The 26922-nt window shown below is 30.5% G+C and overlaps 1 protein-coding gene across 12 annotated transcripts in view; it reads left to right on the top strand.

The window, feature by feature from the left end:
- The window catches only part of LOC107456951 (protein still life, isoform SIF type 1), a 150341-nt gene that overhangs the window by 57233 nt on the left and 66186 nt on the right, over positions 1–26922 (top strand). For 3 of the 12 annotated variants that reach the window (XM_071180817.1, XM_016074968.3, XM_071180815.1), the window contains exons 2-8: positions 7006–7169; positions 10261–10442; positions 11487–11605; positions 12730–12795; positions 14924–16088; positions 22574–22672; positions 23995–24167. In XM_071180817.1, coding sequence (XP_071036918.1) covers positions 7063–7169; positions 10261–10442; positions 11487–11605; positions 12730–12795; positions 14924–16088; positions 22574–22672; positions 23995–24167 — 1911 coding nt within the window. In that variant the 5' untranslated portion in view covers positions 7006–7062. Of the gene's footprint in view, positions 1–7005; positions 7170–10251; positions 10443–11486; positions 11606–12729; positions 12796–14923; positions 16089–22573; positions 22673–23994; positions 24168–26922 lie in introns of all 12 variants that reach the window. The other 9 variants (XM_016074951.3, XM_071180816.1, XM_016074959.3 and 6 more) reach the window with 3 other exon arrangements.

Here is a 26922-nt window from a genome sequence, read left to right as displayed (position 1 = left end):
AAATGTTGAAATAATGTTGCATTAAGAGCATATATTCTAATATGAATCTCATTATAAACAGAATTGGCACAAAATCTTAATCTCCCTTTTTATTATTTGTGATTCTTTATGACTATATTATTAAAAAAAACTGACTTTAAATGGTTTAATTTATTATTTATTTTATTTATATTCTTTTAAGATTGGCGAAATAAGAGTTAACCCACTGAATGTACTATAATATATGTTCTATGTCAGCCAAAACTTTAACTAAACGAATAAAAAAAAAAACTGAACATATTTATTAGCAATCTTTATTTCATTCGAAAGGGAAATGTACATAATGCAAAACTGAAGAAAATAAATAAATAAAAATTATGGAGCATGATATCTAAGTAACTCGTTTTGTTTATTTATTTTAGGTAAATTTTACTTTCAGAACAAATCGCTTAGTTTCTTATTTATATAGCTCAGTTTTTGTTTGTTATTGCTTATTAACAGATGTTTGTCTTATAAAAATAAGCGAGTAAGAAGAAAATTTCTAAACTGGGAACGGTAATGACAATATTAATATCAATATTACTTAGAAAAAATTAGGAATATCACACAAAAAGGGGGTAAAATTAGAGCATTGAATAAAATTCCACAAATCGGTTTACACTTGAGTACTGATGTCAAATTTAATCTGCATAATTGAATAAATAAAGACGTTAAAATATAAAATCCTTATTAGCTCAATTTATTTTTAAAAAATGGGAAAAAAAGCTATTTTTCTTAAAATATTGACTTTCTTAACAAGACTGTAAATTTGGGGAAACTGTTCCTAATGCTGCATAATTGGGAAATTTCAGACACCAATTACCTTCATTAGATCTAAGACACGGTTTTATAGAGATTTTTCCCCTTTTATAAGCGAAATTCTTTAAAAGATAATTAAAGAAATAAATTACAATTAAGTTTCATTGCTTTACATTTAGTTAAGTTAGTATCATTTACAAATTTAAAAAGTGGTCTGAATCAGGGAACTCTCCTCTAAATTTTCTGCAAAACCTTAATGTATACAGCAAGGAAAATTGATTCAAAATTGCTTTTTTTAATACTTTACTCAAATTTGAAGTAAAAAATAAATTGCGCACTTATCTTGCAAGTTTTCAACATTTAAATTTACAATTAAATTTCAACTTTTCACAGTAAAAATGAAAAAATAAAGGTAAATAATAGTTAAATATGATTTTCAACCAAAATGAAACTCGAGTGATTATACCAAAACATTCAGTGCCTTTTTTGGCCAACCACCCATTTCAATCTTAAAATGTGACTTACTTCATTTTTCTTAAATCTTTTTTCTCTCAGAGCACTCACCCAGGTTTTTCAATCATTCATAGGCGACTCTCGCCTTGCGATCTTTTTCTCTCTTCTCTCTTCACTTCTCTTCCACTCTCTCTTCCATATATATGGCGATATTTTTTCCTCTTCTTCTTTCCTCGTGTATTGAATTCGTTTTTTGCGATTAAATATGAAACGCTTAAGAGTAAGGTTGTTTCGAAATTTCGTCTCTACCCCTTTATGGCTTTTCCTCTTTGCTGAGACATTTTGAAAATTGTCTGATATGTGCCGACGTGCTGATGTCTCTTTTATCTTGAGAATCCGATATGGTGACTGGAGAACATGATGAAAAAGACATCAACTGAAGCATTTGAAAGCATTTGATTTAATTTATAAGCAGAATTTCTTTTACAGATATTTGCAGATTGCTGATAAATGTATATCTGAAATTGATATTTTTGTGGAAAATGGTAACATTCTCCATCAAAAGATTCTTTTTATCTAAAAATCTTAATACAAAATGTTAAAAATTTTCTAATTTCAAATCTTTAACAACACGTTAAAAATTTTCGTTAAGTAATAATAAATTTTGAAATTGAAGAAAAAAAAGAAGCACAAAGCAGTTATTTAGCACAGGTTTTGAACCTAACGGTTCTGGGATCGAGCCCCTGTTTCGGCGGTTACTTTAAAGCACTCAGGCGATAGAATGTTCGGATTCTGATGAGGTGCTTCAGGTTCGAATCTCAGTGATTGGTTGATATAAAATCTGCTAGCGGCTCACGGTGCCGATGTGAAATATTCTCAATGGTAGACGGATCATGAGTTAGGATCTTTTTACCGTCAGGCTATCCGTGTGAGAGTTTCGTGTTCTTCCTCTCCATGCACCGCAAATGCGGATTAATTTCATCAAACAGCCCTTCACTAAGGCCGGTTTAAAATGATGTTTAACCCAAGAGTTGTCTTCTGGATTGGGTTCAAAATTACAAGGCTACGGAGGTAAATATTGATAGCCGTAAACTCAGTATATGGTTAGCTGTTCAACGCTGGTTATAAAATAAAATAAAATCATACAGAGATGAGTCCTGCCTTGCAAGTATTTTTCTGTTCTTTCTTCACTTCTGTTCTATGTATGTGCCGATATTTTTTTTCTTACCTTCGTTCTTCACGTACCGAATTCGTTTTTTGTGATTAAATATGAAGCGTTTAAGAGTAAGGTTATTTCGAAATTTCTATTCAACCCCTTTATGACTTATCTTTGTTGAGATATTTTGAAAATCGTCTGATGTGTGCCGACGTGCTGATCTCTCTTTCATCTTGTGAATCTTGATATGGTGATGGGAGAACAAGATGAAAAAGACATTAACTGAAGCATTTCATTTAATTTTCTTCTAGAATTTCATGTATGTATATATCTTTGCAGATTACTGGTAAATGTATATCCAAATTAGATATTTTTTGGGAAATTAGTAAGCCTTTATCAAACAATAAATTTTACTTAAAAATCTTAATATATCCTTTATAATATGTTAGAAATTTTCATTAAATAATCGCATAGAAAATACTAAATATGAAGAAGTCGTATTTTTAAAATTCGATTACTCGTGAACTATTCGACCGATTTCGCTCAAATTTTTTATTTTCCATTTAAAGTTGCTTTCTTTAAAATGATTTAAAAAATGGTATATTCAAAATCTTTTCGATTATTAGTAAGTAAAATAATAAATATATAATAAAAGTTGTTTTTTGCAGGAAATTATCTTTCAATAAATAAATTTTATAAAAGTGTGCAAAATTTTTTAAATCGCTTAAAAAAACTCGAGATGTGGCCAAATACGCAAAAAGTAAAACCAACATTAAGTGATTTGAACTGAGGTCCGCTCTCCTAACCAAACTATTGGGACCATATGTCCCAGATTACGACTTCCCCCTTGGGTGTCAGAAAACTGAATCCGTCGAGAAAAAAGATATGTTTTATCAGAAAAAATATGTTTTTGTGTCTTATTTCGTAACGTAAAACATGTATCGCCTGCACTAGTTAATTAGCATATTTGAGGTCATCCCATTGAACCATTAAGATTGAGTCCTGGAAAGTAAAGATCCGAAAATTAGGTCGAAAGTTATTCAGATGGGCTATTTTTTATTTTGCGCACTGTACAGTCTCTGGCATGATGTAATATTTTTTAATGAAATTTGTTTGAAAAGTTAATTTCTAAAAAGAGAAAATTGAATAAAGTTGTAGTCAAATTTATTTATATTCGTTTTTAAAATTTATAGTAATTAACTTGAGCGCTACAAATTCAGATAATAGCAACAAAAATGATATTAATGCAAGTGAGAGCGAAATTTGATACAGATTTAGTTTTATAAATGTTTTAGTGGCCTAAGACAAGGGGCAGCTATGTTGCTGCAAATTAATTTTCTTTGTTTAAAAAAAAACGTATAACAATTTTGCACTCAAGATAATAAAATATATACTTAAATTAATTTATTATGAACCTAAAAATAAAAGATAAAAAACGAAGAAACAATAAAATAAGGAACAAATAAGGGAAATCGAATAAGGATTATCCTTTCCTAAAACACATCGCAATCAAGGAAGTCATTTCAGCAGAGTCTAGTTCAACTGAATCTGCTGTTTTCAAATATTTTATGTAAAATTATTAATTTTGAGATCATCTTCCCTGAGAAGCTATTGAATCTATATTTAAGAAGAAAAACACTTTCGTATGCTCTACTCTTGAACTGCGATGGCTTAGTGGTTAAGACACTGAACCGTCACTGTGACGAACTGGAGTTCGAACCCCTGTGGCGGCCTGAAGCTTACACAGTTTCAGATCGATGGGTACCAGCTTGTCTGGGAAAGTAATGGCGGTCTGTGCGCAGTGCTGATCACATTTCGGCAATCACGAAATTGTGGAGCCTTAACCTTCATGTCTCCACTGGCCCAAGGCGGGCTGTTGCACGAATGTTTTACTATTCTCAAATCTTGTAGAATACTTTCCAGCGGCGGTTAAATGATAATTGGAAAGTTTGAGGATTGGAAATTAAATTTAAAAGGAAAGAAGTTATCTTGATAAATTATTAAATATCAATGCACAAAAACATCAACGAGTAAAATTTCAAAGGAAAGTTTTAAAATGTTTGCTATAAAAAGAGGAACGAAACAAAAAATAAAGTATTTAAAAATTTGTGAAGGAAATTCAGCAAAAAGTAGAAAATGAAACTTATTTACTAAACGCATATAAAAGTTTTTCTAAGATTGCAATCTCAATGCAAAATATCAGTATAAAGACCAAATTTCTGATTAAAAATAAATAAAGTTGTTCTGATCGTGAAGACATGAATAAAGTAAAACATAAAAAATAGGCCTAAATTTTGATCCGAATGAAAAAATATGTTTCCCTTTAAAATAGATAAACTCCATTGCTTTACCGTTAAAGAAAAAAGCCATAATAAACAACATTCCTAAGAGAAAATCTTAATGTAACTTAATACAGTGCTCGACTTACAATAAAAAAAGGGCCAAAGATGTGATAACATTTTAAAAGTACTCTTAACGTTTTTGTGCTTACTTAAATTTACGAATTAAATATTTTAATTCCGCCCAGATATTTTTTATTTAAACGTACATATTTTAAAACTGGAAGTGAAGAAGTTATTCGAAAAATATTTTTTTCATGAAAATTTACTGGAGTAAAGATTTTTGAATCACATAAAAGGGTAGTCTCATACATTGTGACTATAGACATAAATCAAGTACTGACTGTAACAATCGATTTAAATAAATAAATATGAATAATGTTTTAGTATTGATAAGTTTATTTAGTTAATTTGATACTATATTTGTATATGTTTCATGGTATTAGGTTTCGGTATATCTCTCAAACATTTAATTTTGTGGTATTGGGCACACAACCAATATAATTTATAAAACTAAAAATATAAATTTTTATTTCATAGTTTCAATTAATATAACTCAACTGATAATTTTGTTATTGAACGAGTGTTACAAAAACCTTATGTACTTCCATTAATGAAAAAAAAATCGAAATTGGAATGTAGTTATCAGAACTTATCAGACCTTATCATTTTCGTATACTTATAATACTTCAATGCTTTCAAAAAGTCTTATATAATTAAAAACAATTGTAACTAGTTTTTATTGGATCTTTAATGATCAATATTAAATAAATAAATTAAAAAATACAAATACACTCTACTAACATAAAGCATTAAAACAGAAATTTCTTCTCTTAATAGCTTAATAAAACCGTCAGTCTGTTGACAACAAATGTGGCAATCAGCACTTTCTGGAAAGTTCTAACTTATACTTAAAGTTTTTTTTTTGTTCCCGAACCGATTTCTTCATTCAGTATTTTTATCACTCAGTATTAATGAGTAAGCAACTTGCAAGCGTTGACAACAGTAGTCAATACAATGACTATATGCCGAATCATATTCCTCATTTAAACGTAATTAAAGAATGAAACAAGAATACAGAGTCAACTGGCTTTTAAATTATTTGGTATTAATACCCTTATTTCTTATTTTAACATAAATTGTTGCTATAACTAGTACAATACACTTAAATATAATATCATTTGGGCTAGGAAGGTAGTTTTTAAAATTAAAATCTTTAACTTTTTATCATAATTTGAATTATTGCCAACTTTTCATTTCAGTTTTTATAATTATGAACTTGAACACTGAAAATCTCCTTTCTATTACATTGCATAGCAATTTCAGATTGTCACACTCCATAATTTGTTTTTTCCACATTATTGAGTTGATGTTTCAGACCAATAATAGCTCGAGTAGTTTTTAAAAAAAATATTAACAAAAATTCATCAACAGTTAAATAACATTTGTTATTAATACTACAATATTTTATACCGACTTAAATAAAATAGAGAAAAATAATCCTCAATCATCACCCTCAATTTTAATTTTTTTAATACTTGTCAAAATCAAAGTTAAACAAGAATAACCATTTGGTGTCATAAATTAATATTTCAGTGATGAAAAGACAAAAATGTATTAAAAATATACAAAATCATTATTAAACAGGAAAATAATAAGAATGATTGCTGAAGGCTATTGGAATGAGTTAAGCTGTTATAGGAAGAAATTTCTTTTAGTTTTCTTCAGCAATAGTTATAATTTTCGTGTTTTTAATTTTTTCTTGGTCGTTAATGATGTGTTAGACTTTTATAACACTTTTATTTATTTATTTTTACTTAAAACTGCTTGTGTTATTGATCTAATTTCTTAAAAGTTTTCTAATAACTAATATTAAGGGTAGTTACTGCAAAACACCCTGCACACAATTTGCGTGGGGATATAGGATTGCTTACGTTCATATGAAGTGACCAAGATGAAACTTTCTTTCTAAATTCAACAATTATTCGCTTACTATGGCCCTGGAGAATAGACGTAACATTAATGAAATAATAAATTATTTTCATAAATTTTAAGGCTGCAACCCTTTTTACCCTTACATATTTGTGATCTTCTATCGAGGCACACTTTACTTTCTTGTACTCCACTGAGTTAAGAGAATTTTTTCTTCTTTTCTTTCCTGCTTTTTTAACATTTCTTTTTATTTTGGGCACAAGAATTAAATATGTAGTATTCCTTTTAGTTCTAGTTTGAAGTATATATGAATAAAATTAACCATTTTTCTTTTTTTTCTTCTTTCAGATGTGCGAGCTGGCTTAGTATGAAAGCTGGTGGGTGTGAGACTGTTTGAGTGGAGCAATGGGGAACAAGTTGAGTTGTTCCTGTGCCCCGCTCATCAGGAAAGCCTATCGCTATGAAGACTCCCCTTGGCAGAATGCCAGGAGACGGGATGGACATCTGCTTAGGTCAGTGTTTAAAGCTATTAATCAGCCTGTGTTTTCTCAGATCTTTACCCCCTTTTTTTTCATTCTTTTTCAAACTACCTAGAGATGGGTCTGTTGGAAATGAAACATATGCTCGAATCTTTTGCCAAACTAAAAATTTTGGGAAATATTTTTTTCCCTTTAGTTTGTTTATCTTCTAACGTCTTCTCGTTTTAATTTTGAGTAGCATGAATCAACTTATCCGTTTGTTTTATTTAGAAAATACATACATTATGTTTGTTTTTACTTTGCGTGTTGTAGTAATTAGCATAGAGGCTTAAGAAAGAAAACAAAATATTTATACCACTATGCAGTGTTCCAAAAACAGATATTTAAGAAACTTGAGATATTATTGGGCCTAATGGTCACATCAACAAAAAAAATCTAGTTTTTTTTAAAATATTTTTTAAAGATTTTACTCCTAAGAACTTTTGTATAATGTGGCAAACAAAGGTAAAAGGAGAGAAGAGTTTGTTGATAATAATTATTCAGTTTGAGGCTTTCGAAAGTTGAAAGCATTGCGACCCAGTTTTTACAAACCGAAACTAAAGCGACTCCCTACAACGTTAGCACTCTAAACTTTTTTAGAGACAAATAAAACACATATTTTTCTATCGCGATGGATTATTAAAGAAACTATAGAGTTTCGTTCAAAAATGTAATTTATGCTATTAAATATCGTAATGGCGGCTGTTAAACAGTGGTTATAAAATAAAGTTATTATAATTAAAATTTGTTATGATTTTATAATATAATATGTGAATATTATGATATATGGGTATGATCGACTTTAAAATAAATTATTATTAACAATAAATAAAAAAATCTAATTTTTTTTAAACTAATTTAAAAGTACAAATATTTTATTATTTTTTTAGATATGATTGTTTCTAAACAAATATTTTTTAAAAAAAAAAACTAATTTATAAGTACAAATATTTTTTTTTCCCCGATATGATTGTTTCTAAAAATATTATTTTGTTTTTTATTATGACACAAATGAATCGTAAAAATTGTGACCTCTTTTATACATAATTTCCTTGTCATGTACTTTGATTATAATATTAAAGCAAGCATCGTATTATAGGAATTTTACAAGAAATACATATGGGTGTTTCTTCAAATTTAAGAAAATTTAAACTTGAAATTTCCTAAGAAATTTGGGAAAAAAAACTTGAAAAAAAAAGAATTTTTAGAATATTTCAAATGTAGATTTAACAATAATTATCAGCATAGCTAAAAATATTGTCTTTTATTTAATCCTTGTATTTGCATTTCTTTAACAGTTTGAATGGCAAAAAGAGTAAATTAATGACGTTTGAGAACATTTGAGTACAGAAGTTGAGATTAACATTTATAAACACTCCTACTGAACCATTTTTTTCATATCTTTGCATATTTGATAGTATTAACATTATTTTAATCTAAATTTGTCATGATAGCCCATGAATTATCAGGTATAAGAACAACAAATCAGAATTTTTTGTGTTCTCAATAAGCAATATCTAGAGATATAAATGTAGGTTTGATTACTGTCAGAAACTTTGTAAGAGTTATTACTGTAAATAAAACTAAATTATATGTTTGTTTTATCTTCTTTTTTAAAGTCATGTTAATGACACGTACAAAATATACTTACTTTGAAAATGAATGCCAAGAACAACGAAATTCAGCTCCATTCAGAACAGTTATTAGTTACTAAGCGTGTGTTTTAACAGTGTTTACACTTTCGAAAATTTCAATCTCTTTTTTTAAAAAAAAACATATTCATACTTTTCAGTAATGTGGATGATGGAAAAAACATGAGGCAGAATATTAATCCATTTTTTGGGACAGCATTATTATTATTTGATTTTCTCCTTTATATTATTAAGATTCTATACACACTCATATAAGTTCATAGAGAAAGAATTAGGGAGAAAATTAATTTTTGTTTTTGGTATAAAGTCTTTAGAACACATCAGATATAGACATGAGCAGGTAATATGGATTACATTTCGCAGAGAAAATTTCTTTTAAGAATAAAAAGGTATAGTTTAAGATTAGAAATATACTGTTAAAGGAGTATAAAAATGTGAATAAAATTTTTTTTTTAAATTTTTAAATGCGTAAAAATTATATTGAAATGGAACATAAATGTTTCTAAATTTTTAGAATCATCCGCTTAAACATTTAAAGAGTTCTTGTCGTGACTATTCAAATACTGATTTAAGACCTACTAATAGGTCATGATTAGCACTTTGGGAAAAGCAGATTAAGTTAAAAGCTTTAAAGGACTCAAACCGTTGACTATTCTTTTCATTAAATTATAGCCTTATATTTAAGACCGATTTGTTGCATTAATAATTATATGAGCGAAATGGCCCAAGACGAAGAGCGGTGGCTGAATTCCCCTTGACCACCGTTCCTTCCCCGGTATGCACTCTTTGCAGTTTTAGTGAGGACATGGACACCACGCACCTTCTCCTCTGCTCTTTGCAGGAATTATATCACTGAACGCTATTGGGAAGCTAGAGACATGTTGTGATTAATAGACTCTGTTGCAGCATCTTTTGTTTCTGTTCTTATTTTTAGATGTTTATGTATGCTTATTACTGTCTATAATCTGCCATTGGAAATAAAATAAAAAAAGAAAATAATTATATGATTATGTATTATTATATGATAAGCAATTTAGTGTATAGTTAGTGGTTTTCTGAACTATGAAAGATGCTTTAAATCTTATAGTCAAATGGTCACTTAAATTTCTTTAAAGTGGTTTTCAAACCATGCTAATTAAAAATGGTTAAGAAATCGTATAGTTTTGTATTGATGGTTTTTTAAGCATACTAGTTATTAACGGGTTCAAAACCGTAAAGGTAGAAAATGTTCTTTACCTTAAAAATTATGGTTAATTGGATGGACAGACTCTTTTTGAATGAAAATTCTAACAGTGTACAAAATAATCAGAATGAAAAATCATTCAATAGACAAATCAATTGTATGAATCATATTTCAAAATGTTTATTTGAATGTTATTATATAGAAACAATGGAATATAAAACGCGAAATTTATTAATAACAGTCGTTCCAGGTTATGGGCGGAGGTGTTCCATGTGAGTGCAACGAGCGGAGCTGTGAAGTGGCAGCAAGTGTCGGAGGACCTGGTTCCTGTCAATATCACCTGCATCCAAGACACCCCGGACTGCGTCTTCCACATCACAGCTTATAACTCTCAAGTGGAGAAGATACTCGATGTTCGCCTTGTCCAACCAGGTACCATAGACCTCTCTACCCTCCCTTGAAAAGCACATAGGGTTCTTAAGTGAACCGCTAATAGATAAAGTTTATTATTTTTATTTGTTTGAAGTGTGGTCGCGAAATACATGAACAAGACAAGTACGTATACTATCACTTATTATTATTATAATACGAGCAAAATATCTGTTGCTAATAATTAAAAATATAAATTCAATAGGATCGAAAGTTACAGTGTACGTAAACTTATAACTTAAAACAATTATGACTAATTACAGCTGAAATAACTGAGATTGCATTAAATCTTTAAAGCAGAATTTTTATTAAACATCTTTAATACTTTTTTCATTATTTTGCATTAATTTAGGTCAAAATAAGTAAAAAATTTTATGTTTAGCGTTATAATAGTTTTTGGTTATGAAATACAGAATGAAACACTGGCGTCTTTTTCTGCGTTAAAGGCAAAATCTTCTAAACACAGTTTGCTTCCATAAAATGATTTTTCAAATTTACACTTATTTGCGGTTCTAAGAGAAGCAATGATTCATCATTGAATTTTTTTTTAATTTGCAAAATCAATTATCATTACATTTCTGAGTACAAATGAAGACAAAAAAGAAAAACCAATTTACATTTTTGGATTTTATATTTTAATTAAATATAATTCCAATAATAATCTCGAAGATTTCTTTTGCAACTATAAAACTGTTTTTTTTTCAATAAATAAATTATACCGAAATATATTTTTACTTGAAATTGAAGCGTAAGAATGTATATAGTACATATTATTGCTAAATTTGGAAACAATATTACTTACTATACAAAAGTAAGTAAGTTTTTCAACAAAGTAAAAAGCAACTTGCAACATGTTTATTTATTTCGGATCAGTAAAAGCTGCTGTTTAAACTAGCCATATACTATATTCTACTTTTAATAGTCTTCGAAAGTAATAGGAGTCAGAGTCATTTTATTGCTTTTATTTTTTTTAAATGTTATACAGTAATATGTGTGTCATACAAATCTGTTTTTTTTTGTGATATTTATCGAAATATTATTTAACAGGAACACGATTAGGTCAGGCTTCGGAATGCTTTGTGTATTGGAAAGATCCTGCAACGGGAGACACGTGGGGCTTAAATTTTACTTCGCCTATAGATGCAAAGCAGTTTCGAGAATGTTGTGTAAGTATTTTTGCATAATCCAAGCGTATTCAAAAAATTTATTTCATTTCTTAACGGACATTTTTAATAATATGCAAAAATAAAGATATGCTCAAGAAAAATATACATTCTCACATTCTAATTTAACGATATTGTTTTAAACTTTTATGAATTGCCTAGGAGAAAAATATCAGTTCCTCTTATATTACTTTTAAACTGAGCAGGAGCTAGAATTTACTGAATACAGATGCATCCAAACAAAGAAGAATTTACAACTGAATAATGAATATTAAGCATAGAATATGGAGGAGAAATGCATTGACAACATAGTATGCTCCGATGGTGAAAACAAATATGTTAAAAAACAGCAACTCAATTTAATAAATGTGTGAATACTCATTATTTTTAATAGTAAATAGTTGTAACAATATGGATATTCAATTCCAATTTAATTAAATTTTTTTTTTGTTCATATGCTTTAATTGTAGCTTAAAAATCTATATAAAACGTATTGAAATAAAATGAAATTATTTGAGGCAAAAGGGAATATTATTTATCTACAAAAGTTATAAGTCAAGAGTTTTTTTGTACATTAAGCAGAATCTCAAGTCCCTCAAAGCCAGTTACTGCTCTCTACTAGTTTCTCTCTACTAGTCTGCTCTCTACTAGTCTAGATGATGCGATAAAATAGATATATACTAAGCAATATGAAGATCAGGGGAAGGTTTATAACCATATAAACTGGTTCGAAATTTAAATGCAAACAGGAACCTCTTTCGACAGAGCGGCCAAATTTTATTGGGTAATAACTCTCGGAGAGAACCGATTTTGCACATTATTCTTTTGTAAATACTTATTAATCCTAAAAATGCAAAAGTGGAGATTTTTGTGAAAAATGGACTTAAACCGTTCTTCGCTATTCATTTTTATATTAAAAAAAACTATTAAGATGTACAGTTAAATCAAATACAAACAAAAGCAGTTGAATCCTATTTAAATTATCCAATTTGAAACAAAAATACTTATTACAATGCAAAAGAATATATGGATAAATCTTATAGGTTTGTTTCTGTACGGTAATTTCCATACGTTAATTTCTATACGTTAATTTCCATACATTAATTTTGATTATGTTGTATTTATAGTCCCCTTCATTCAAATTTTCGAGAAAGGCTTCCTCGTCATATTCTTTGAAACTGGAACCACCAAAAGTGAGTAATTTAAAAATAATATTAAGTGATATTATTATTTTTTTACTTATCTTTTATTTTTATTAGAGTAATAAAATTAAACTCTTTACTCCTGATACGATAGCCAAGTTGACATGTTGAAAAGTTTAAAATTATATTCTAAGTTAGTATCAAATAAAATTAAACTAAAATTTTGATTCCCCCCCTTTTGAATTTGATTAAAATGTTGGTCCATGCTTTTATGTGAAATTCGTATTTATAGATTGCATCAGCATTAACAGAGTTGCATGAATTTTGAAAATAATTAATTTTATAAAACTTACACCTGATAGTATACAACGTGTCAAAATATTGTTCTATAATTTTAAGTCAATCGAAATTAAAATGAAGCAATAACTCTAGGAAAATATTTGGAAACTTATTTTGTTTAGCTCCCAAAGGCCGGAGAGAAAATTAAAAAAGCATAGTTCTTTAAAACACTATTTTTGAAGTGAGTGGGAACAATCTCTTAACTAATGATAAACTAAACAATGACTTTGAAGAAATGTTCTCTTTTTCAGTAAAGACTCACTAGGTATTCAACAAATGTTTTTTTCCCCTTTTTTTTAAAGAAATTGCAAGTAGTCCTATTTTTAGCAATTTTGCACGTTTAAATCTGTCCAAAAAACTCTATGTAGAACATTTTGATTATAAATGGTGTATTATTTCTTAAGATACATGCAAATTGAGAGGGAAAAAATCTTGTCCAACAACCAGTTTCAAATTTTCAAAATGTTAGATGAAATTTTCCTAAAATATTTGTGAAATATTTTTATATGTGTGCTTAAAATTCGAATGAAATAAATTTTTATTATGTTAAGAATTAACAAAATTATGCTTTTTTGTAAACTAATGTAACTTGATCAAAACAAATTATTCATAAAACTAATTACAATTATGAAGTTGTTTTACGAAACGATAGTTCCTTTTTTTTTAACAGATTGTGCTACACTATATTGTTACTTCCTTCATTAATTTATCTTATAACAAATTAAGTCTCTAAGAAAACAAGAAAAAAAGAAAGATTTTTTCATTGTCTAATCCCTTGATTCAATCTGAATTATCAACAATTTTGTAAAGTTTTAAGTTTTAAATTTCTCGAGAAAAATCATGACTAACACCAAGGATAATTTTGCAACTTTTTTAAATTATGAATTTAGCACTCTTGCCAGCTCTTGAACTTTTGAATGAAAATGTCTTCTAAAGCAATTGTTTCTTAATGAAAATCTTTTAAACATTTAGATATATATATATTTTCTTGCGATTAAGTACTAAAATGTAGAGCAATCAAAAATGGGAAGGCGTGAATTTATATACTGTAATGGTTTTGCTTGTACATTTATAATAATACAAAACTTGATAACGCAAATATTGACAATTAAGAAACAATATACGTATCTTAAAATTATAACTTTTGAACAATTTCTAGGAAATACTTTATTGATATAGATTTTATAAATGTTTCAATGTTTTGACAAATTATTTTACTCTTATACCTTTTATAAAGCATAAAATTGCTCGTATAATTCCTTTCTTAAAAATATTTATTTCGTTGCGCAGAGTTTGACGAGGTAGTTTATGATTTAAATGAAAGTGACACATATATAAAAGATTGATGTATTTTTAACGAGTTGATCATAAATAATTACTTTTAATTGCAATAAACATTCTTTTTTTGCTTTAATTGTTGTTTAAAATAATATATTCTATGTGCTGTCAGAACAGACTTTTTTCGTCAAATGGGTTCCAAATAATTTCTAGATTGGATTTTCTTAATTTTTCATTAGACAGATTAGTTCAGTTGTAGTATTTTATGAGAAAGTTAAAAGTAGAGTAATATAAATGAGAATAATAAATACGAAGCTCGTGTAAAAAATTGATAAATTATTATCATTACTTGAAAATCATGCTGAGAAACGAAGTACTTAAATATTTCAAATGAAGTTTAGAATCAAAATAAACATGCAAAAAGTAATTATGTGCAGTTATAGTTTTTTAAATGAATTATGTGCTACAATCTATTATGTTTATGCTTTATATTACGACGCACATTATACTATAATCTGTTAGGTTATTTATTTATTTTTTGTTGTATATTTTTCTTTTTAAGCAACAAAAAACAAAAGGAAAGAGAAAGCCACAATCAACACCCAGTTCACCTTCTCGAAGTCGAGAGCTGCAATGCACCTGCATGACGGCGGAGAACCTGCACCGGGCCCGCAATGGCCGGGTCCGCTACACGGGCGCCGCCACCCTGCCCCGAGTGCAGCCACGATCAGTGGACGATTACAAAATCTCCTACGACAACCGTGGTGGTAGTAGCCGGACTCATGCCTCTACAACCTCCGTATATGATAACATGGGTGGACAGTCAACGCGCCGGGGCACTACAACAGCAAGCGTTCATGGCGGCGCTCACAAAATAAACAGGTTAGATCCTAACTCAGCAGCAATGCAAGGCACAGCAGCATCAACTACATCTGGCAACACTATGGTGAAGACCTCCCTTCAAGAGAGAATTTCAGATGTTAGTGGCTCTGATAGATATCAACAAGATAGGTTAGGTAGACAAGATACTGCCCGGCAACTTTATGCACAGTCAACACGAAAGGAACAGGCGAAAAGCATAGATTGCAGTCTTGTTTCCGAACGAAAGGAGAGACAGCGTACCGACGAACTTCAACCTCAGTCCCGGAACAAGAGCAAGAGCTCGGACAATGTCTTTGAACAGTCACAGGTCGATGTCCCGGGACTCAGTTTGGATAGTGACACTCTAAAACGTATGTTGCATCCCCTTCCTACCAACTCTATGCACAGTTCCCCAGAACAGGAGGCTGAAATCATGCTTAAAAGAAGGCTGCTAAGGAAGCTCAACAGCGATGATTCTCGGGACTCACAGAGATCCTTTTCAGCCAACAGAAGTCGACAACACAGATCAGAAACTGGGAGACGTAGAAGTCTCGAACGTACCATGTGCTTGGACTTGCCAGATCCCGACGCATCCCCTCCTTCCGACCATTTCCTTTACGATAATCACTGCTATGTAACCCCTCCTAATTCAAGCAATGATAATAGTGACGCGGATCGACCTTATGTCAGTTCCGACGAAGGACATGGACACCACGCACCAACTCATACACCTAGCTCACCTACTAGCAGGCTATTACTAGAGTATGAAATGCACTTGCGCAACGCCTTAGCTCGAGGCCTAGATGCCGAGAGTTACAGTCTGCACACCTTCGAAGCCTTATTAAGCCAGTCAATGGAAAATGTTGGTAAGTAAAATTTCGTGACATCTATATATTCATATTTTGTAATGTTTCAAGAAAAGAAAAGTTGTGAACATTTGAAAATATTTGCTATACTAATTATCAGTTTAAGACATACGCCACCAGGTCCCTAATACATTAAGCAGTTTTAATAATACATCTCAGTATCAACTCCAAATAAATTGCTATTCATTTATATATTAACACCTTTTACTTATAATTATCAAAATAATATAACAATGTATATATTTTTAAAATAATATTAAAAATGTTAACCATTATTTTACATAATTTGATCTAATAAAAAGGTTGCCTGATTTTTACCATGCAATAATTATTTAGAACCTATTTGACTATTTAATTACGTATTGTATCTATAATGTTTTTATTGTAAACTGACGTACTTTTTTTAAAAAAGAAATTAGTTTAAATAGTTTTGTTTTTAAATTCTGATGCTAGATGTTAAGATTTTCGCAAAAGGAGTAGAAGTCCCTTTGCATGTCAAAGCTGGATATCAATCTCTCTCATAATATACTATCTGGCCAAAAATGTGGGGACAACCAGTGGTACGAACTGGTAGAGTTCTGAGACATTAGGAATTTTCCTTTGCATCGATGACAACTTGTACTCGTCTGTGCAGATTTTCCATCATTTTTTAGTAAGTGGCCATAATAACTGAATTCCAGGCGTTTATCATAGCTGAAGTGAGTGCTGGAAGTGAAAATGGCTGATTTAGCTGATTACTTAGTCTACGCTCTAATTTGCCCCAGTGGTATTCTAAGGACTTTTGATTTGGACTGTGAGGAAAGCCTATACCATTTTTAACACTCCTTTCATAAAATCTTGACTGCGCAAGTCTCGGTGCATGAATGCAGTAGTCTTTCTGCTGGAAGAGAAATGGGCCTTCCAAGAAATATGATCTTAGAGCCGGAAGAGCACCATTGTCCAGGATGTCCACATACATGGCAGAGTTCATGTCCATGAAACCAGGACAAACCATGAAAAGTACTACACCATCATCATTCTTCACGTTTTTTTTCTGGATCCTTTTGGTCTGATAGTGCATAAATCACTCTATCAACAACAAAAAATAATTTTAAAAGTTGTATCTTCGTATGGCTTGGTATATTTTAAAAAATAGCGTCATTAAAGTGGAGAAAGCATTGAATTTTTTGAAATTTTTATAAGCATAAATTGAATAGTAAATCTACAATTGACAGTTTATACAAATTGAAAATTTAAAAGAAAAATAAACATACTTATTTTCATATTTATAAAAAAAATACCACAATTTCATTTCCGCCACATATCTCAGCTAGCAAAATCTAATTAATCTTAAACCTAAGGCTCAGTTTAAATTATCATATAAATTAAAAGACAAACAAACATAATTTACTCTAAAAAATATCGTATGGCAAACAAAATGCTTTAAAATTGACATGCTTAAGCATGAAACGTATGCTTGTAAGCCAGCAAAAGTATTCATTCTTGAACTAATCGCAGACTCATAAATAGTCAATCATTAGTTGACTAAGGAACACTGTTGAATAATTAGCTATAAGGAGTTTGTGAACAATAACTCTCATTTAACATGCTATTGGTAACTGGTATTATTCCCATTTGCTTACATTTTTTCTCCACTATCTACACCAATCTTCGCAGACAATATTTATTTCACTTTAGATTATCCAAATATAGTTTTCTTTCATCCTATAAGAAATTTAGTTCTACCATCAACTATGTCAGTAGAAGAAATTAAATGCAAATATTTACGCCAAATGCATCAACCACATTATTGCTTATTAAAAGAATTTCAAAACTTTCTATTTAAAATCTAAAAGTGTGAAGAAAATCGTAATTATTTTATTTGCGAAAAAAGGGCGCAAATGAACGATTTTGATTTCTTAATGATGAATTTATATCGATAAAAAAGGTAAATTAAAATATCGTTTGTTCTTCAAGTGTTTTAAAGATCGTTTGAATCAATATCGTAAATTCAATGTTCCACAATCAGTTTCGTGTTTTTATGTTTTAAATTTGTTTCTAATAATTATTTGAATATCACATGCAGTATATTTTGACTATAGGGTATTAAATTTAAAAAATATATTTTGAGAACGGATCTGCCAATCTTGTTACCTTGTGTGGTTTAGTTATTTTATTTTAATTCCAATTTGCTTCCCTTTTTATTTAGGTTATTTGTTTGATTAAAATATAGGAAAATTTTGAAGTTTGAATGAGTTTATAAGTTTTGATGATCTACGGAGCATTGTATAGTTTTTACATTAATAATTATTAGGATTAAATAAGTCTTTAAAATTTTTACATTTAATACTTAGTTTGAATTCTTGTATAATACTTTTACCAGTATTTTTATGTTTTTGAAAGAAAAATGCTTGTAATGTTTTTTAAATGCATATATAAACTTAATTTTATTAATGTTCTACATTTAATTGAAAGTTTTACGAACTTTTAACCTTCAAATTAGGAATTTGTTAAAATCATGAAACGTTATATGGAACATAAAAACATCTAGCTAACCAGCTTACTCTCTTCGCATGTTATTGGGATATTGTAGATCCCGTTTAAAAAGTATGGAATCCATTTTGGAATTTTATGGGAAATAATCCTTTTCAAAAAAACGTTCTACAATTACATAGTTTCAAAGTTTGAAAGTATTCATATCATAATAAGAAATTTTAGAGTGCATAACTATGTGAAATTGTACTTCATGTTTGTACATTTCTTATTTCTAAGCATTAAAATAAGTACCGTAAAGTACAATATTTATTGCTTTGTATGTACTTTTGTGTTGATTGTTATGATGAATTAATATCAGTTCGGATAATTATGCATTAAATAATATCCTTTCGAAAAAATTAACATTAATTAAAGTAATTCTAGTGTGAAAACCTTTGTAAATTAGTACTTGATATAATACATTTTCTAAGTACACGAATAAGAATACATTATTGCAATATATTATTATTTGTAATGTGTATGTCTGTTGAAATATATTGGGAGTACAAATTAGTTCGGTCCGTTTTCAAAAGATGACTCTAACTGTTATGAATGTCTCATAGTGACCGCTGGCTTCTGTGGTTTCAGAGAGGTTAGACATCTATTAATAATATTCAGTTTATATCAGTTTGAGTTTTATACAAAACCCCTGTTTTTTACTTTGTTGAATATGTCAAATTTTGTGGTAAATACGCAGCATTTGCGAGAGGTTTTATGCTTCTGCTTTAATTGCAAGAAAAGTGCAGCTGAAGTGCATCGAATGCTTGTAGAAGTTTATGGTGGCAATGCTCCAACTGATAAACCATGTAGGGAATGGTTTCGGCTTTTCAAGAATGGTGAATGATGTTGTATACTATGAGCTACTACAACCTGGCGATTCCATTACGGGCGATTGGTATAGGCTACAATTGATTCGTTTGAGCTGTGCATTACGAGAAAAACGGCCGAAATACGAGCAAAGACATGACAAAGTTATTCCTCTGCATGATAACGGTAGGCCTCATGTCGCAAAAGTCGTAAAAATTATTTGGAAAAGCTCAAGTTGGATATTTTACCACATCTGCCGTATTCGCTGGACATTACTGCTTCTGATTACTGGCTGTTCCAACGGATGCAACATGATTTGGCAGGTCAACGGTTCGCTTGTTTCGCAGAAATTGAAAATTGGCTCCTAACTTGGATCGCCTCAAAAGACGAGACATTTTTTCGAGATAGAATTCGAAAATTGACTGAGAGGTGGGAAAAAATAGTAGCCAGCGATGGACAATACTTAGATTAATCTGTTCATTCATTTTTTTTAAATAAATGTATTTTTGACCACAAAAAAATGGATTGAACTAATTTGTACTCCCAATATTTCAATATAAATGAATCTTATTAAGCATAGTTATTTAATGCTGTGCAAATTACTTGGGACACAATTTAACTTTTATTCAGATTTTGCGTTATTTAAATACATTGTTAAACTCGGTAACCATCATTAAAATGGCAATGAATTCACAAAGATATAGTACGTTAGTGATCACATTTTTAGTTTAATTTTCTTACCTTGAAAATAGACATTTATAGAACACTTATTATGCATTTTTCTTATCGTTCTGTCAATTTTATCCATACAACTCTTCAAAATAGTCCACAAGTTCTCAAATGAATAAATCTGAATTTCCATACAAAAAAAAAACAAAAAAAGAAACGTTATTTAGATTTTCTATCATAAATCTGCAGACTAATTTCGAACTATGACATAGGGCCTAGTCTTAGTTCGAAAGGCCTAGAGCCTAGTCTTAGTTCGAAAGGCCTAGAGCCTAGTCTTAGTTCGAAAGGCATAGGGCCTAGTCTTAGTCGTATCCCGTCAAGCGTCTGTATTGAAATAAATGTATGTTGTAATGTAAGAGTTGATTAAATGAAAGTGGGCACTAGTGATAGTTTCAGAAATACAGCAGTGACAACAGCGCCATCATACAGGGTCTTGCCATGCAGAAAGAGTGAAAGAATGAACCACCGATTATGTATACAACTGCTATTAACAACTTTTGCATGAGAGAATTGGGGAATTTCAAAAGACATCCCGCATGGGTCAGCCAATCAGTTTCGAAACGTACGCTGACTCAACTTGCAGGACTGCGTGTATCCAATTAAATCTGATCAAAAACTTGGTTCAGCATGATAATAAACCCAAGCACCTTAAGGCTGTAACGTTAACACACAATATACAACCCCATGATTAGACAAAAACATGTAATTAATTGCAAGTACAAAATCTATTGTGAATATGAAACAGTGCTAAAGACAGAGGAGTCAAAAACGAAATAATGAACGCTGAAGCACATTTTAGTAGTAGAATGTAATTGCACCGTTCTATTTCTCAAATAGAGGTACATCAAATGCGTCGCGAGTCGTAGCTCTTTGGTTACCTTAAATAATTTCATTACCAAGAGCAATGAGATCATAATACACTCTATAACAAAAAAATCGACGCACCAAAAAGGTGTTGTCCGATTGAAACGAAAATTGGTGGATAGGAAGACAATGTACAGGATAGTAAATGATTAAAATTTCAGAACAATTGAATAATTCATTGCAGAGTTACAGTAACAAGTTCAATAAGGTGTTGACCCGCCTCTAGCCTGGATACAAGCTGCCACACGGCGTGGCATAGACCGATAAAGCTCCCGGATGGTCTCTTGCGGTATTTCCTGCCAAATTCGATCCAATTGTCGAACGAGGTCATCAACATTCCGTGCCAGATGCAATCGCCTTCCCATCATATCCCAGGCATGCTCGATGGGAGAGAGATCTGGTGATGTGGTAGGCCAAGGAAGAGTTTGACAAGCTTGCAGACAGTTCATAGCAACCCGTGCCGTATATGGTCTGACATTGTCCTGCTGAAAAATCAGCCCAGGGTGCTTCAAAAGGAATGGTAGCAATACAGGTCTTAGGATGTCGTCGACGTCCCGCTGTGCAGTAAGTGTACCTGTAATGACGACCAAAGGGGTCCGGCTGTCAAAGGAAATGGCAACCCAGACCATAATGCCTTGTTGAGGGCCGGTGTGGGGTGCAATAGTGAAGGCAGGATCCCCCCTCTGCCCTGTGCGTCTCCAAACACGTCTTCGATGATCGTCAGGACACAGTTGGAAGCGGGATTCGTCGCTAAAGACTATACGTCCCCTGTCGGCATGATTCCAGTAACATCTTCAAAACATTCATACATACGAAATTTCAAAGCAATAGGATGATTGCTTCTTGGTGCGTCGATTTTTTTTATAGAGTGTAGATCAAGATGTTTGCTGGTGACATTGATCTCCACACCTTTTACTAAAACTTATGCACCCTTTGTTCTCAACTATTTATCTTAAACAGTGTTCACCATCAATAGCATTGCAATATCTCTTAAACATTCACCATCATAGATTTTCAATATGCTCTCATGCGAACTTGTTAATCAGTTTTATGAATTAGGCAATGCACTCTTCCCCCCTTCCATTAAATTCGTGACCATTGTTGCTGCTACCGCTACTGTATTTCTCACTGTAACTGGAGCTCACTTTTCCTTTGGGCATATCTGTATGAATTTTGTTGAATTCATCATGCCTCACAACGGGGAATACGCTTACAGCTCCATTTGATAGAAGAAAAAAACATTTGCTTTAGATGATGTTTTGCTCTTTGATTGACATGCTAAGGTAATAAAAATTTGCCTCAATTAATTTGCACAGTATAGTTTATTGAAATAAAGAGTTTTTAAGCTGTTCATATCAATACGTATCATGTTTAGAGTGCAATACATAGGTGCACTTGATATTAGTAAAATTCTTAGCTGCACTCAATAGAGATTGGTATGAATCGGCATGTTTTGTTTTCATTTCTGTGTGGCTTTGCTGTTTTTATCCTGTAATCCTAGAATTTGTGTTTTGTCCCATTGCACGACCGCTTCAGAAACCTTTTTTGCTTTTTTTCTTCTCCTCATTTAGTTGCTTTAATGCGTGAGGTGCATGCAGAATTGGAGGCCATCAGGCAAGAAGAGAGGACCATCACTCACCTGGATGGGATGACTGGAAATGTTGAAAAAAGTGAGTGATTCAGTCACTTTTTTCCGTTTCAATCCTCAATTTAAAATTTTATATGACTCATTAACTTTCCTCCATTTACAAATATGCATGCACATCACATCTCATTGGCTTCTAATACTTTGTTATTTGTTGCTTGCTCAATTCGAATTGCACTCTATTCAAATATATCATGTGTTTCCAGTTCTAGTTTCAGTGATATGTTATTCGGTAACTAGGAGAAAATAAACGACAGGAGGGTTTTTTAAAACGTGTCTTATATCGCATCAGTAAAAAAATAACTTGAAACAATAATTTTGTAACAATTCAGAATAAAATGAAGCATAGTTAAAAGCTTATGATGTTTGTCATCAGGTCTATAACGGGTGTTTTTTCTGATTTTAAGCAATATTGACTTCTCCAAATACTTTAATTTTTGAATTTATTCGGTTAAGCAGTCCTTGCAGTCTCATGACTAATAAGTGAATTCAAATTATTGGAGGTGATCTTTAGCAAATCCAGTTTACAAAAGCATCTACAGTTTAATTTATAAAAAATTGTATTTTCAAAGTTCAAATGAAGGGTTCACAGTTGAAGTTCAAATTACTCCAGGGAGAGTTTTTAATTTAAGAAAGCATCACGATTTCAATACAAAGGATACATTTTTTGTGTGTATTGGGCTGTTATCTAGTTAAACATTGGAAGTCTCTAAAGCATCAATTTTGAGACATTACTAAGGATCAGTTTAATGTAAAAATGTCATCTTGAAAAATATTTGACAACTATATATATTTTACAACTTACGTATTTTACAACTTCTTTAAATTTAGTTATCACAGATTTTAATTAAAAAAAACTGTAAGTTCTTAAAAATACTACGATATGAAATAGGATAATTATAAAGATGTTGCTTTTAAATGTAAATTTAAATTACAAGCTCTTAACAATGGTCTTATCAGAAAAGAAAAGATGTTTATACAGTGTTTGATTTATATTAATGATAGAATGTTTCAGAAAAATGTTTTATCTTTATCAGCTATACATTTTGCCCATTACTACATTTCCGTCTGGCATGTCCTATTAAAAAACATCACACTTCTATTAGTTATGCATTTAGTAATTTGAACATTTATTTTTTTACAGTATTTCTAATCCCAACCCCCAAAAAAGAAGAATTAGAAGTATTGCATGTTTATTTAAAACGAATTAAGTTCTTCTTTATTCAGAAAAATATTCAGTAATGTGATTTATGATATCGATTAAGTTCAATATACGATTAAGCTCCTTATTCATGTAATACCATGTGATGTAGACAGCACATTTATTTTGTTTTCTTTCTATTGCAGCTTTGAGTGGGAAGTGCAACACGTTGCCTCTGCCGCCTTTCAGTCGTCATCCCGTGCTTTCCTCTGGTGGTCTGTCAGCAGGAAGCTCATTTGAAATAAACCCGACTACATCCATACCCCAACAACCATCAATCGAGAGCACAGATTCTCGCATCTACCTCACTTCTTCAGAAGTAAGCTCATGTTTTGTTTCTTTTAAATAATGTCAAATTGTGTACCTTACTTTATTTCAGTATTGACGTAACCTTAAGATTATGAGACTAACATAAGGATTCCTATATTTACGCAATATCTGGCTTATGTTGAAGATATTGAGAGACGTTGTAGCCGAGTGGCTAGAGAATGGGACTTCGGTTCGGAGGGGACTGGGTTCGATCCTCAACATCGTTAAGACCCACCGGGTATATGCGATATACGTCCTCGCAGAATCTGTGGCATCGAATGTCCTATGATCAGTCACTGAGCAGTACCATGAGCACAAGGATCTGCAGAAAGTTTCCTTTCCCTTCATATTTATATCTAAATTGAGGATGTGGCTTCGCGAATGAGTGATGACACTATCAATCGGTGGGGTTCTGAACTATGACGTGCTTTTCCCTTTGCGGTTCTCTTTTGCCAAATATAAGGCTCACTTTCCTGGCTTAATTCGCAAAAAGACAAAAACTGGCGAGCTTGGCTTGTCCAAGTGCTATTAGAAACAACAACATGAAGTTTCTGTGTAATTTTTCTTTGTAAATGGTTGCGATTAGGGAATTTGTTTCCCAATGTACAGAAAAATTCAGAATTTTATGTTTTTACTGAGTTATATAGTGAGTCGATTTTCCGAATTTCGAACTAATAAGACACAATATTTTATTACTCATAAAGCCTTTGAAAAGGAGAGAATAACATAAGAATTTCTATAGTTATGTAATATCAGGATAACAGATTTTATATAGAAGCACTTTTATGTTGAAACTTCTATTTAACTTGAATTTTTTTATTCTAGATGTTGGGAATCTTGTAAGATTGTTTCCCAATTGACAGAAAAATTCTTAATTTTCGCTTTATATTAGAAATATAATGAACTGATTTTTCATATTTTGATTTAAAGACACCTTATTACATTACTGATGCAACTTTAAAGTTATGAGAATACAAATTCCCAAAGTTGCAAAAAATCATGTTGGTTGATTGAAGTTTATTGACTATATTTAGTCAGAAATGATTATATGTCGCCATTCGATGGGTTTAAATATTACATTTCAAAAAAGGGAGCATAATTGTATTATTGTAATAAATTTAAGGGGAGTCGGTAGTAAAAATAATGCTAAAACTGATTTTTTTCATTGTACCTTTTCTAAGAAACTTTATATGATATCTCTTTGAAATATTTCGGGGATATTTGAAATTATATCAGTTGCATGCAGTGGTAATATTTTAGTGTTGACGGGAAAACTTTCTGAGTAATGATAGTTTTTTGCAAAAAAATGATAAAACTTTTTAAGAAATTAAAATATCTCAGTTCATCCTTTTAAAACAAAATCTGCTTAAGATATGTATTAACAGTTATTACAGTGTAAACATGTATATGTAAATATTCTGTGGGAAAAAAACTGAAACAATATCTTGCTTAAATGATGAGAAAAAGTACATCAAAAAAGCTCATTATTGGTATATGCCCAACCGACTCCCTTTAAGATAGTAATTTATGGGAATGCCTTATAAAAGTAAACGTTTCGGATAAAATTCGTTAAAAAGTTGCTTGACACAGAGATCAACTGAATCCAGCTTCGGCTCTTAGTAAATGCATATGAGTATAATGAGAATTGCTAATACCTGAATTAAAACATGAGTTTTGCAGTCAACGGATATAATTTTATGGTTATCAAAGGAATGATAAAGATCATGCATTCAGTTTATGTACTGAAAATTTGCAGATTTGCTTTAAATTCAGAAATGTTAAAATATTACCGCTTTTTTTTTTAGTGGTATTAGTTCCCGAGTTTGCGGTCATGTTACAATATCCAACAGAAATACTGAATCATCAGCCTTGTAAATATATAAAACAAGTTTCAGAATTTTTCCTGTGGTAAGAAAAATTTCGATATTAAACTACGCGCAAGTCGATATAAAATATCCAGTTGTAATTAGTTTGATCAGGAATAAAATTAAGATCCAGCAAATAAATAGCAGATTCGCGAAGTAATTTTTTAGAGACAGTAAAATCACAACCAATGTAATTATTATATTTCGATCCATCTGTAAAATTAAATTGTAAAATCCCTATAATTTGGACAATTTTTGGATGAAAACAGTCTTGTTGATTTTTTAAAACTATTAAAAACATCTAACACACGGGAAAAATATCAAGAGTGTCATGTTGATAAATGTTACGTTAAAGCTACTATTTAATTTCAGGTTGATTAATTTATAAAATGAGAAATTTATAAGATATTATACCAATTCATAAAAAACTATGCCCTCCAGAGTTTTCTAAAAAAATATTACGAATAAATTTTGCAAATGTTAGAAATGTTCTCAATTTAAGACTTTATTTTATTGATTATCCAACTTTAAAGATATGTAAATAGCAAAATAATTCCTAAAATTATGCAATATAAGAAACATAATGTGGGAAAACGTTGTAATGTAAGACTATTTATATTTTTCTTCGCTTATGATGGTTGAGAAGGTTATAAAAGTGTTCCCAAATGCTGAAACATTTATAATTTTTAATTCACATTTTCTATAAGAAGTATTTGCTAATTTCTTACTACTTATTTTTTTAGAATATCTTATTACTCCAGAGTTGCATTGCTAAGTTGATATTATAAAATAACAAATGTTTAAAATATCAATTGTAAAAACAATTGAGCAAATGAAAATTTATAAAATCATAGTAATTTTTATTTTCATTTAATTTTTATTTCATTATATATATATATA

Source organism: Parasteatoda tepidariorum, chromosome 5 (assembly GCF_043381705.1).
Source record: "Parasteatoda tepidariorum isolate YZ-2023 chromosome 5, CAS_Ptep_4.0, whole genome shotgun sequence".
NCBI lineage: Eukaryota > Metazoa > Arthropoda > Arachnida > Araneae > Theridiidae > Parasteatoda > Parasteatoda tepidariorum.
Note: the sequence above shows the minus strand (reverse complement) of the source record. Positions and strands in the feature narration are given on the sequence as shown.